This window comes from Cynocephalus volans, chromosome 14 (assembly GCF_027409185.1).
Source record: "Cynocephalus volans isolate mCynVol1 chromosome 14, mCynVol1.pri, whole genome shotgun sequence".
NCBI lineage: Eukaryota > Metazoa > Chordata > Mammalia > Dermoptera > Cynocephalidae > Cynocephalus > Cynocephalus volans.
In genome coordinates, this window is record NC_084473.1 from 66,782,165 (window position 1) to 66,795,318 (window position 13,154).

Consider the following 13,154-nt stretch of genomic DNA (forward strand, 5'->3'; position numbering starts at 1 on the left):
AGCCAGTGAGCACAGCAGCCATCCCTATATAGGATCCGAACCCACGGCCTCGGTGCTACCTGCGCCGCACTCTCCCGAGTGAACCACGGGGCCAGCCCTTCCCCCAATTTTTCATTCACATAATTCCCTGAACATTGTCTAACGCAGACTTTGGTTATGCAATGAACAAATTTTTGAAAGTCATAAGTAAGTCACTTAGGTGTTGTAGATGCTCACAAAAGAAACCTTTCATTGACCACCACTCATCAGTGGAAGAGGGGTGAAAGGGAGAAAGATTCCAGGTAACATGAGTTGGTGACTAATAAACTTAACTAATATAGTGTATTACAAGACCACGTGATTGGGATGATCTTTATTTAAAGGGTTTATAAATAAGGTTTCAAAAAATGGGACTTTCAAATGAAATTACTTCTAGGCATGTTAACAGTGTTAGAGATCTATCACTTCTGCAATCAGAGAATGTAATCTCCCAAAACTATAGCTTCTCATTCTTCTGTCAGTTACTCTTCAGAGAATTTGATGAAAGGTATGAACTCTCTCCTCAGAAAAATAAACATCTGTACATGCCCACAAAATGTGGATTCAATTTCTTCTTTCCATATACCATTCAACAAACACATACTAAGTGTTATAACAAAGCCAATGGAATAGGTTAAGATTACAAAGGGAGAACTGCTGAGTCTCATGGAACAAACATTTAAAGATCAGGTAGAATGATGGTACTCAAAAAAAGAAAAAGTAACAGTAACATTTACCAAACAGTGATTTGCCAATATTGGAATTCTTTATTACACCAAGTCCTTATTCTGAAAATCAGTAAAGGGAAAGAATTAAGCATTTATCCTGCCTTTTAAGTAGGAACTCCAGAACAATATAATATAATACCTCTGGTTAATGAGGAAATGCTCTCCTTTACAGAAGAATACCAGTTAATTTAATTATTGTAGATAGCATTAAATTAACAATGAAATTATTGATTCAGGCAAGGATCATTAATTTATGCTAAAACTACTAGGTGAAAGGTTGGTGTGAAAATGGATATTCATAGGGGGCCAAAGTTATCACACAGATTACTTAACTAACTGCAAAGGTAAAATCCTACTTTAAAAATGAGAGTGTTGGCTATTACCACTATGACCCAGTGATCAAACTCTAAATCTTTTAACAAATGAGCAATGAGATCTGGTATGTATAATATGAATTACACAGTATCACCTATGAAGTATTTGCATCAAAAAAGTCTAACCTAATTCTAACCAAGCTTAAAACTAGATTTAAATTTACAGGATACTGGGCATACAAAACAATTACACAAACCCAGATGTGAAATGTTACAAAACAAATCACTATCTTCAAAAAATGATTGTCCTTAAAAAAAGAGGACTATTCTTAATTAAAAGGAGCACTGACAACCAAATACAATGAATAGTCCTTGACTGAATCCTGGATGGGGAAAAAATAGCTTTTTCTTTTTTTTAAAAGATGACCAGTAAGGGGATCTTAACCTTTGACTTGGTTTTGTCAGCACCACACTTTTCCAAGTGAGCCAACAGGCTATCCCTATATAGGGATCCAAACCCATGGCCTTGGTGTTATCAGCACCACACTCTCCGAAGTGAGCCACGGGCTGGCCGCAAAATAGCTTTTTCTTGCAGAACAATAATTAATATAGGTAGAAGGAATGAGAGAAATAGAAAATCACCATTAAAACACCACAGCAGGGCTGGCTGGTTAGCTCAGTTGTTTAGAACACACCTTGTAACACTAAGGTCATGGGTTCAGATCCCCATACCAGCCAGCTGCCAAAACAAACAAAAAAACACCACAGTAATAATTGCTATAGGCAAGATCCACCCATGGAAGCTGAAATTAGTTGATGAAATTTTAAGGAGAAAAAGGATATTTGCCCAGCCTCAAAGTATGTCCTCTAAAATATTTATTAATTATTGGTTTTAACCAATGAATTGGTGGTTTTATCATATGACTACAAATTCTTTTGATACACCTCTCTCTAGAAAGTAAATCTTAATTCTCCTCTCCTTGAATGTAGGCTAGCCCTAGTGACTCACTTCTAACTTACAGAGTATGTTAACAAAAAAGTAGAGACAAGTGAAAGAGAAAAAAAAGAAAAAAGTAGTCACTGTACAGTAGAGAAACAGTACCCTTCAAAAGTGTCAAGGTCATGAAGGACATCTCACAGATTGAAAGAGTAAAGAGACATGATGACTATGCTATGTGGTATCTTGGATTGGATCCTGGAATATAAAAAGGATATTAGTGGAAAAACTGAGGAAATTTGAATAAAGCCTGTGAGTATTGTACCAATGTTAATTTCTTATTTTTTGATAATTGTACTATGGTTATGTAACATGTTAACATTAAGGGAAGCTAGATGAAAGTTATGTGAGAACACTACTATCTCTGTAACTCTTCTGTGTCTCTTCTCACCTGACTCTTATGCCTATAAGAAATTCTGAGGATTGCATAAGTCTAAATGAAAAAATGGCTCTTCTGAAATTTTAATTCTAGTACATATTTTGCTAAAGCTAGAGAATCTAGTGACAAGTAGACAGTGTTCAGAAAACTTGAGTTCTACCTCTTACTGTTTGCAAAATCATCTAAGATTCCCTGAGAAATATTTTCTGGGTGATATTACCTAGTTTGAAGATAGGTAATGATAATAATAAAAAAGACAGGTAATAAAAAGCAGTAAGAATAAGAGACCTTAAAAGAACCACTAAGGTTTGTATAGCCTTTACATTTTATTCACTTAACGTAGCATGTTGTATACTGTAAGCTCCAGGAGGCTCTATCAATTAACTCTACACACAACTATTTAGACTAATACTCTTCAGAGGAAGGTGCACACAAAACTTGCTTTCAACTTTTGACATTATTACAATAAACCACAAGTTTGATTAAAGCATGGCATTGTAACAATAAGGTCAAGGGTTCAGATCCTGTACTGGCCAGATGCCAAAACCCAAAACAAGAAAAAACTACAAGTTAACACAGATAACATTTTCATATTATTCAAATGACAAAATCTCCTTTTCTTACTTGTGCAAATAAAAATAATCAATATGAGGAATGAACCCATTAATCTTTTCCCTTTTTACCAATAAATGAATCATTAATACCTACCTCAGATTTTTAGAAACAACTTAAGGATGTGACTTTCCAAGTCTATTTGCTAAATAAGTACTAATTTGAGACATAAAGCACAAACTTAAAATCTGAAGACTATTTTATACCCAAGATACTTTCAGTGTAAAAGTAAAATTTCTTATTGTCTGTAGACTATTTTATACCTTACAGTTCATTCTCATTTTTACATATAAATGTTTCTTTAGGTTTTCCATACTTTGTCACATACTATTCTGTTTCTGAAGCCAAAGAATTTCCTATTAACAGAATGAATTTAAGAGGTATGCATGGTAAATTATTTTTTTCTTTTTAGAAATCAAACATCTTCCTTCCTATTTTTAGAGAAATCATTACCCTATGGCAGAGCCTGACTCCCTACATAAGCTGAAAATGCCAGATATGGTTTTGTAGCCTCCCTTGCATCTAGAATGTGCACATGATACAGGCTAGGTCAATTAGAGATAAAAGTGCTGAACACAGAATTCACAGACAGGACTTAAAGAAGTAGAGATTGAAGAGAATCCATTCTGTTGGCAAATAACAACAGTGAAGTCTCAATGTCCAGTGCCAGTGGAAGTTGTGGTATCTGGTCCTCAGTGGATGTGGTAGCAATATCCTTCCCGAGACAGTCTGTGGCTTGATTATAACTGTGGTCCTAATAGTTGTCTTTCTTTCCAGAACATTTTCTAAGCCAAGTTCCATGACCTTCCTGTAAATTCTGAGTGCCCGATATATTTTTAATAAATTCCTCTTATGCTTAAATTATTTTTTTTTTGCTAATTGCATTTAATATCCCGAATGATATAATTTGTTCTAGAGTAGTTGCAAGCTAAGGTTCCCTGTCATGATGTCTATCGGACTAATAAACAAAAATGTAAAGTTTTCTTATATTTATAGTTTTTATTTTTCAAATGCTTATTTTTTTTTTTAGTAACATTAAAATATGCCTTTTTTAAAAAGCTGTTCCATGGACTTCTTGTTAACAGCATGGATTTAAGAGTCCCATGTTGGTATTTACTACATCACCTCTGAGACCGTGCACCAATCTTGTGCAGCACTAGAAAGGCAGGAGTAGAAGAAAACTAACTGTTAAGGCAGTGAACTAAAAAATGTCTTTTATGGGCAACTGGATAAATATAAATATGAACTGCATATTAGTTAATAATATTGTATCAATGTAACCTCCTTAATGTGAAAAATTGTGGTTATTATGTAAGGGAATGCCCTTGTTCTTAGGAAATATACGATAAAGTATTTGAGCCTGAAGCGTCATGTCTTCAACTAACTCAAATGGTTCGCAAAAAAACAAAAAACAAAAAAATAAGGCAAATTTGGCTAAATATTAGTAAATGGAAATTCCATATGAAAAGTACCTAAGTCTTCAATGTGCTATTTTTGTTACTTTTCTGTAGGTTTTTAACTTTTCAAAATAATATCTGAGAAGGGAGATTCAATGAAAAAAGTCACCAATGCTATTAGTGAAAACTTGACAGCTCTGCCAGAGACAGGATTTCATGTCAATTTAATACATATTTTTGAAGCTGATAACTAAATTTATTTTGGGTTTTTTCTGGGGGGGGTATTTCTATAGGCATTACTGGCAGGTAGAGGTAACTAAGTACAAATAGTTATAGAATTGGAATCCAAAACACTTAAAATATTCATTTTTATTAATACAGTTCCAGAAAATTAACCTACAAATAAAACTTACAAAGCAGAATGCTACATTGGGTTTGTCGCCAGACAGGATCAACCTATAAAAAAATTTGTTAAGGTCCCTGTGAAAATTGGAGTAAAAAGAATAAATAGATTTTTTAACCTAATGATAAACTCTGCAAGAGTAGGGATTTTAATTTTTATTCATACAAATTATCTACTGTTTAGAACACTGCATGGAATGCTGCAAGTGCTCTATAACTATTTGTTAAAGAGATAACTGTACTCTCTCAGAATGACTTTTGAACATTTGCAATTTGCTAGAAATTCTCATTTTGCCTGAGTTACCCTAATTCATGGGGAAAAGGTTACTCATGTATTTTACTAAGAAATTGTGAATAGTAAGTGCTTATACATATATGTCAGTGTCCTAACCTCACTATTATTTAACAATTGTCTTCTCTTCACTAAAGATAGATGGTTGCACGATAGCTGAAACCTCACCTTATTTATTAGCTAGTACTTCTTTGACATAAAGATCGGATCGGATACATAAACTGTTTTGAACAAAATGTATCAAATACAAACTGGTTTGAACAAAATGTATCAACTACTATGCCTGCCTCAAAAAAGATAAAAATAAAAAGATATCCATGCTCTCAAGATTGTTTTCATGTTTACTTTTGAAAATTTTTATTTATTTATTTATTTATTTATTTTAAAGATGACCGGTAAGGGGATCTTAACCCTTGACTTGGTGTTGGCAGCACCACGCTCAGCCAGTGAGCGAACCGGCCATCCGTATATGGGATCCGAACCCGGGGCCTTGGTGTTATCAGCACCGCGCTCTCCCAAGTGAGCCACGGGCCGGCCCAATATTACACATTTGTAAATAAACGCACTTACTGTTGATATCATCCTCACATGCCACATCCAATCCATTGGTAATTTCTGTTGCTGTTTTCAAAACATATCCAGAATCCAACCACTTCTCATCACTTCCACCAACAGGAGGGTTATTTCAAAAAGTTCAGAAAAAGATTCCTATTATTTCTTAATTCCATTTTTTCCACGAACTTTTGAAGTACCCTCTTTTCACTGTTACAAGCCATCACTTCACCTCTCACCTGGATTGGTTTACTGATTAGCCTACTTGTTTCCCTCCTTTTCAAGGTTGAGATTATTCCACTCTGCTTAAAACCCTTCTATCGCCTCCATTCCCACGCAGATAAAAGACACAGCCCTCATAAGGCCCTGTATGATCTGGCATCTTCTACTCCCCCTCCATCCCCCTTATCATTCTTACTTCATATCCTCCTCCTCTCCTATACCAAGCAAGCCCCCCCACCAAGGACTTTTGCACTAGCTCTTTCTAGAGTACTTACTCTTCTCACAGACATACACATGGCTCTTACTCACCTCCTTTGGTTTTCTACTTAAATGTCACCTATCAACGGGTGACCTTCCCTTCTCTGTAAATTAATACCCATCCCATCCTCCTTACCCTGCATTATTTTTCTGCGTAACACTTACCACCAACCAACATAATTACTTATGTAAATTTCTTTTTTGAAAAAAATTTTTTCTTGCTTTTTGGCATTTACTTACAGAAATTATTTTTTTAAATTGAAGAGTAATTGAGTATACATACTTTTTGGGGTACAATGTTGACTACCATCACATTATTACATATTGTAATTATTCTTTATGCCCCTTACCCAATCTCTCCTCAACCCCCCCACTTATGTAAATTCTTAAGGGTTTGTTATATTTGCTGTTGTAGCCCCAGCTCCTAGAATAATGACAGCCATGTGGTATGCTCTCAAATATTACTGAATATTATGTTTCTAGCATATTCTTAATTACTAATAGTTATTTGGAAATATCATAAGTATTATCCAATAATAAAATATCTCATTTTAGTCAATCTTGCCTTCAACTTAATGTATAAATTAGAATGAACAAGCAAATTCAACTCAACACAAAAGAGATGCTATTTCATACAAATTACAAGGCCAAAGTGTGTGGAAAGGAGTGGGCGTGGACAAGAATGAAGATAAGTATAGGGCAGCAGAAAGGTAAAGTCCACATTAGTATATATCAATTGTTTAGTTTCAGGCTTGTAAACATGCTCTAGAATTTACAGATCTACATTCTTAGCAAATGTGAAAGCCACACAGTAACTGTACACTATCTCAAAATGACAGTACTCACATGCTTTTGAGAATAAAGGATGTTAAGGTGCCTGGATCTGAGGGAATTAACTTTCATCAATTAACACCAGCAATGTTTTTCTAGTCTAGTATGTAGCTTTTAATTCACAAAATGAAATGTTTTAAAAGTGACCAAGGCCAATTCAGACTCATTATACACATATTTTTATTTTTTTATTATGGAAATATTCAAATTTATACATGAGTAGAGAATAGTAGTATGATACATCACTCCTGAATACTCCTCAAAATAATCTTGCAGTTTAAACTTTTAAAAAGTTTTTTTCACAATATGTTCCCACAGTATTGCTGACAAGAAATTGAACACTGGCAAATCTTTCTTAACAAGGTGACACTAACACTCAGATGTGGCAAATGAAGGTATTTCCTCTGAGCCATTTAAGTACAGAGGTGATTCTAAAATTCAGATTCTATTTTAGCCTCAAAAATGAGTAAAATCTTGATTCAGTCCTTGAAATTGTAATAGTTTTTAAAACAAATTTATTCATCACTTCTTATGGACCAGACACTGTGCGAAGAACATACTAAAAGCCCCCTGACTTCCAGGGTCATTAAAGCACACATTTTACATAAATAGCACAATCACTGCTGGGAAAACAGGGATTAGTACCTACTCATACGAAAGATCTTGAAAAAGTTAATGGAAAGATTTGTAGCATCTTTCAATTACATTTTCCCACAAACTTTCTGAAGTACATTTGTATTTAATCAAGACTGGCCTGAATGGAAGGAAGAATGGGAGTTTTCGTTGAGGGAGGCAGAAGTAAGGGAGGAGACAGCAGGAAATTTTACAACATGGATTACTTTGGGGTAAAGATTCTTGTAAAGATTCTTGGATGGGATGTTCTAGTGAGGGATACAAGACAAAATTAGTCATAAAAGTAACAGTTAAGAGTTGAAGACAGAGTTGCTGGATGAAAACCAAAAAGGTACATGATGTTGGTCACCCAAGATCTCTAAGCTTAGCTTTTCCTCGGCTGCAAAAATGGAATAATTTACCTCAGAGTTCTGATGAGGATTAAATAAGTATGTAAAGCACTTAACAGAGAGGATGGAATATAAAAAGTATTCAGTAACTATCTGTGAACCCAACATATTGCTGACTATCATACTTCTAGCTAAGAGGTAAGAAAGAAAAAATTTCCACCAACATCATGAGGTTCCGTAGTATTCATCTACAGATACAATCTTTCCAAAAACAAAGGTCATGCCCTAATTGCTGCATCCTATGAAAAAGACACTTCAAAGAAACTAACAAATTATCAGATAAACTAGCAAAAAAATTTACTAATCAGTTAAGAAAACAAGTGTTAACTACATTTCTCTTATAGATTAGAAATATCAACTTAAAATTGAAAAACTTTTGGAGGTGAAAAAAATTACTTTGCACCTCAGAACAACTTTAATATCTACACAGTTGCAAAAACCTAAAATTGTATTTTTAATGCATAGAGCTCTTAAAACTACCACTGTTCCAAGAATAAAAACAAAAAGCTATGTCAAGAATTCATCAAGCTTTTCTTTTTTTTCCCGAGAAATGAGACAAAGGCAGGATCACCACATACGATAATACTTTGAAAAACAAAGGAGAATGCAGTGGGAGAAGTTACACGACAATGAAAATATCCCCAACTTTAGGTCATTTAACACTAACTCTAAAACTTCTCGGGCTTGACTCGTTCAGGTGTTTATCAACTGTTGCTTCATAAAAACTGCCCGCTCGTTCAGCAACATGTCAATCACAAGAGTAGCAAGCGACTATAAAAATGTATTAAATCCACTTTCCTTCAGTTGATATATACCTCTGGGTGAAAGACTTCTACTTCTAAAAAGCAGTTTCAAAACCTCTGGGGTGCCCGGTTAGGCTTTTTGGTCGGGGGTGCTACAGAAGAAAAGCCAAAGAGGCGTTAAGGAAAGATAACTTGGCTTTTTTCCAGTCGGCAACTGCGAGAATAAAGTTTACCTCACTGAAAATGAGTAAAAGCAGCCTCGAGGGGAAAAAAAAACTATCAACGAAAAGAAAACGGAAGGAAGCGTTCCAAGAGGAAATCAAAGTAAGATGAAAGGGAGAAGGCTGTAAAGATAAGCGGTTATTCAAAAGGGGGGAGGGGGGACGCGCGGAAAAAAAAAAAAAAGAAAAGCAAGCATGGAACAAAAGGAAGGTTCGCCGAGTCCTAAAACAAGGTTTGAATGAAAAAGTCTTTTCTCCAGGTCTAGGAGCACAGAGGGCCTGTGGCGAGGCCAAAGGCCACTCAGCGGTGTAGTTAAGGCGAAGGGATTAATTTAGAGGGTTGAGCCCCCTCTCCCTCCACCTCGTCCTCTCACACCGCCTGCGTCTCGGTTCTCAGATGAGTGCTAAGGAGAGAGGAACCACGATATCGCGGCGTCCACGGAGAACAAAAGGCTGGGGAGCGGCGCAGGGCCGAGGCCTCCCTCCCGGGCGACCACCATCCCGCTTCCCTCATCGCTGCCCCAGACTCACAGAGTCTTGGGCATCTCATCCTCCATGGCTGCTGCTGTCGCGGCGGTGCCTCCGGGTCCAGCTCCCTGCCCTTCACTACCTCCCAAATCGTTTGAGCGGGTATGGCTGCGGAATAGCGGGGTCTTCGGCTGACCACAGGTTACTCCACCTTCCTCTTCGGCAGCAATTACACTAAACCGCCAGGCCCAGCGCGAACAATGAAGCCCCGAAACAAGATGGCGGCGAGCCGGGAGCCTAGGAGCAGCCAGCGAAGTGACCTGGGCCGCGCAGGCGCAGAACAACCTTGCACTCTCAACCTTCCGGCCTACAGGCTACTCCTCAATCCATAGGTTCACTTGTTGCGCAGCCGCTCTTCCACCCGACACCAGACTGTCTCAGACTGCGCAGGCGCAAGGGTTAAACTATTTCACGATTTGCGCAAACTTTTTTGTTTTCCAGCTCCATTGGAATGTTTCAACAGTGAATTATAATGAAATAGAAATCTGCAGGGAAACCGAAAATCCTAAGTATTTCTATTGGGGAAAAAAATTAAGGCTTTTCAAGTTATCCTTTTGGTGAGCAAAAAGGGACGTGCGCCGCCCGGGAATCGAACCCGGGTCGCAAGAATGGGAATCTTGCATGATACCACTACACCAGCGGCGCTCGCAGCGAAAACTCTTGCCAGAATCTCTTAGGAGTAAATCCAAGCAGACACTCCGCATGAACATGAATTATGTATAATCTGTTATATTTTTAATTGATATGCAAAACAATTTATCTTCTCTCATCCCAATACACTTGAATGGATATTTCTACTTTTTTTGTATAGAAAAATCTCAACTGTAAATTTTTTACTTAAGAGAGTAAGGGTTTCGTTAAGAAGAATTTGCCTTGTTGGTGCTAACCAAATTTTTGAGAGCCGGGAAAATATTTCCAGATGCTGGATATTTCTTTATATCTGTATTTCTTTGGTATAATCAGTGTACATTGAAAAGTATTTAAGAAATAGTTATTTAATACAAATTGGTCACAAGAGTCTTAAAAGCAAATGCATCAGAAGATATAAAAACTTTAGTTTTCTTTTAGGGGGCACAGACATCAGGGCTCTGAAATGTGGTTCAGTGTAATTATGCATTTCATAAGTTATATGAAATACTATTTCTTAAACACAGGAGAATTTGCACATCCAAAAAAAAGTGATGTTTTCTTCAAAGGAGTTTTATCAGACGGTGTACATTCTGGATTTTCATTTTTGAAACTCTTCAGAATCTGTAGCACATTCTTCAGATTATATTTAAAAATATCAAATATTAGTCTTTTGAGGATAATAAAACAAATGTTAATAGTAGATAGTATTTTAACGCCTTTATGAGACACCCATTTAGAGTGTTTTTTAGTTCAGTAGTTTTTAGTTTATTAACAAAAGTGCATAACTGTCATCACAATCAATTTTAGAACATTTTCATCATCCCAAAAGGAAACCCTTACCAATTAGCACTCACTCACTCTTCCCCAACCCATTCTACTCCCCAGCCCACTAATCTTTTTGTCCCTATAGATCTGCCTATTCTGGACATTTCATATAAATAGAATCATACAAGATGTGGTTCCTTGTGACTGGTTTCTTTCACTTACAGTTATGCTTTCAAGGTTCATTCATATTGTAGCGTGTATTAGAACTTGATTTATTTTTATCGCTGAATAAAATTCCATTATGTGGATATTGTGTAGGTATTTCTTTAAGTTACAAAAGTAATACATGCTCACTGTTACAAGTTGAAACAACATAGATATTATAAGTAAAAGATTAGTAATTTCCTCATTTCCACCCTTCTAAGTAACTAATATAAATTCGTCTGTAAGCTTCTACATCCTACTTGGTATGTATACAGATGCACATGTATACAAGTACTTGGGATTTTTAGTTGTTTCAAAAAATGTGGTTACACCTTTGGTATTACTTTGCAATTTGCTTGTCACTTAAACATATGTTATGATTATTTTCCAGTTCAACAAATACAGATCTACTGTGCCAGCGCCTCAGGGCCCACCTATTGCCCCGGGGTAAGGAGCTGGGGACTGGACCCCCCCCCCCACAACCAGGCACTCTGGGCCAGCGCATCAGGGTCCTGCCCAGGGGCCTGAGGCATGGAGAAAGGGACTGGACCCCCCTCCCGCAACCAGGCACCCCGTGCCAGTGCCTCGGGGCCTTCCCTGAGACCCGGGGCATGGAGAAGGGGAACAGATCACCCTCCTAACACCAGGCACACTGCACCAGTGCCTCGGGTCTGCCCGTGGACCTGAGGCATGGAGAAGGGGACCGGACTCCCCTCCCACAACCAGGCACCCTGTGCCAGCACCTCGGGGCCCACCCAGGGATCCAAGGTATGGAGAAGGGGACTGGACTCCCCTCCCACAACCAGGCACACCGAGTGCCAGTGCCTTGGGACCCACTCGGGGACCCAGGGCATGGAACTAGGGATTGGATACTCTCCACAACCAGGCACACTGACAGCACCACAGAAGAGGCCAAAAACATCTCCTCCATGTGGGTGGCCCACCATAGCTACCATGATAACCATGGCTGCTGCGAAGGCAGCTAGATGCCACAACCACCACGCAGATGGTTCGCCAGCCACTGGAGTGAGTTGACACAAGGAGAGTCACCAGCAGAGATAAAGAAAGGAGGAGGATGTTTGTCTCCACAGAGCCCATTTTATAGTGACGGAAGAGACATCTGCTCTATGATAGTATTGGGGGACCTGATCATCCCTCTCAGCATTGGACAGATCATTTGGGCAGCAAATCAACAGAGTCACCATTATTCTTTCAGAGAGTGAGAAGAAATCTAGAGGGGGTGGGGGGAGAGAAAGGGGGATGAGGAGGGATTGGACAAGGGGCATAAAGAATAATTACAATTTGTAACAATATATATGTTAGTAATATTAACTTGATCCACATATCTCAATGTCGAACCCCTAAAATATGTATAATCAATTTTGATTCAATAAAAATGAAAATTAAAAAAACAAAACAAAAACAAATACAGATCTAATTTGTTTTCTAATAGTTGCAAAATAGTCAGTAGAATGAATGTACTACAATTTATTCAGTAGTAAACTGAATAAATTTACACAATAGTAAATTTATATTTCCTTATAAATAAATTTATTCAATAGTAAATATAAGATAGTAAACAGTAAATATTGTCTTATTCAACTGAGTAGTCAGTTGAATAAATTACCATAAATGGTATTGATGGACATTCAGGTTATTCCACTTTTTTTTCCTACTACAAATGATGTTGCAACAGCATCCTGGTATATACATCCTTATAAATTGATTCTTTTATTTCTGTAGGATAGTTTCCCACACATGGGATTACTGAATTAAATGGTATATATATAATCTTAATAGATAAGGGTGGTAGTCATTCACATCACCACTAACAGTGTTTTAAAGTCAGTTCCTGAGTCCTTCCTTATCCCCACTCCATTTTCTCCTGCACTAAGATGTTATTAGCCTTATTAGTTTTTGCCAATATGATAGATGAAAAACGATATCTCCTTGTTTTAGTTTGCATTTGTGTAAACTGCTACTGGGGTTGAGCATCTCTTCATATATTTTTAGCCATTGGCACTTACTTCCTCTTTTGT

General features: G+C 37.2%; 1 protein-coding gene and 1 non-coding gene across 9 annotated transcripts in view; both read right to left on the bottom strand.

The window, feature by feature from the left end:
* Positions 1–9,770, bottom strand: part of TIA1 (TIA1 cytotoxic granule associated RNA binding protein) — a 31,574-nt gene extending 21,804 nt beyond the window's left edge. For all 8 annotated transcript variants that reach the window (XM_063077712.1, XM_063077711.1, XM_063077709.1 and 5 more), the window contains exon 1: positions 9,520–9,770. In XM_063077712.1, coding sequence (XP_062933782.1) covers positions 9,520–9,545 — 26 coding nt within the window. In that variant the 5' untranslated portion in view covers positions 9,546–9,770. The remainder of the gene's footprint in view (positions 1–9,519) is intronic.
* A 320-nt stretch (positions 9,771–10,090) lies between these two features.
* TRNAG-CCC (transfer RNA glycine (anticodon CCC)) lies at positions 10,091–10,161 on the bottom strand. Its single transcript has one exon. It is a non-coding gene; the product is annotated as a tRNA-Gly (tRNA).
* Between the last annotated feature and the right edge of the window lie 2,993 nt (positions 10,162–13,154).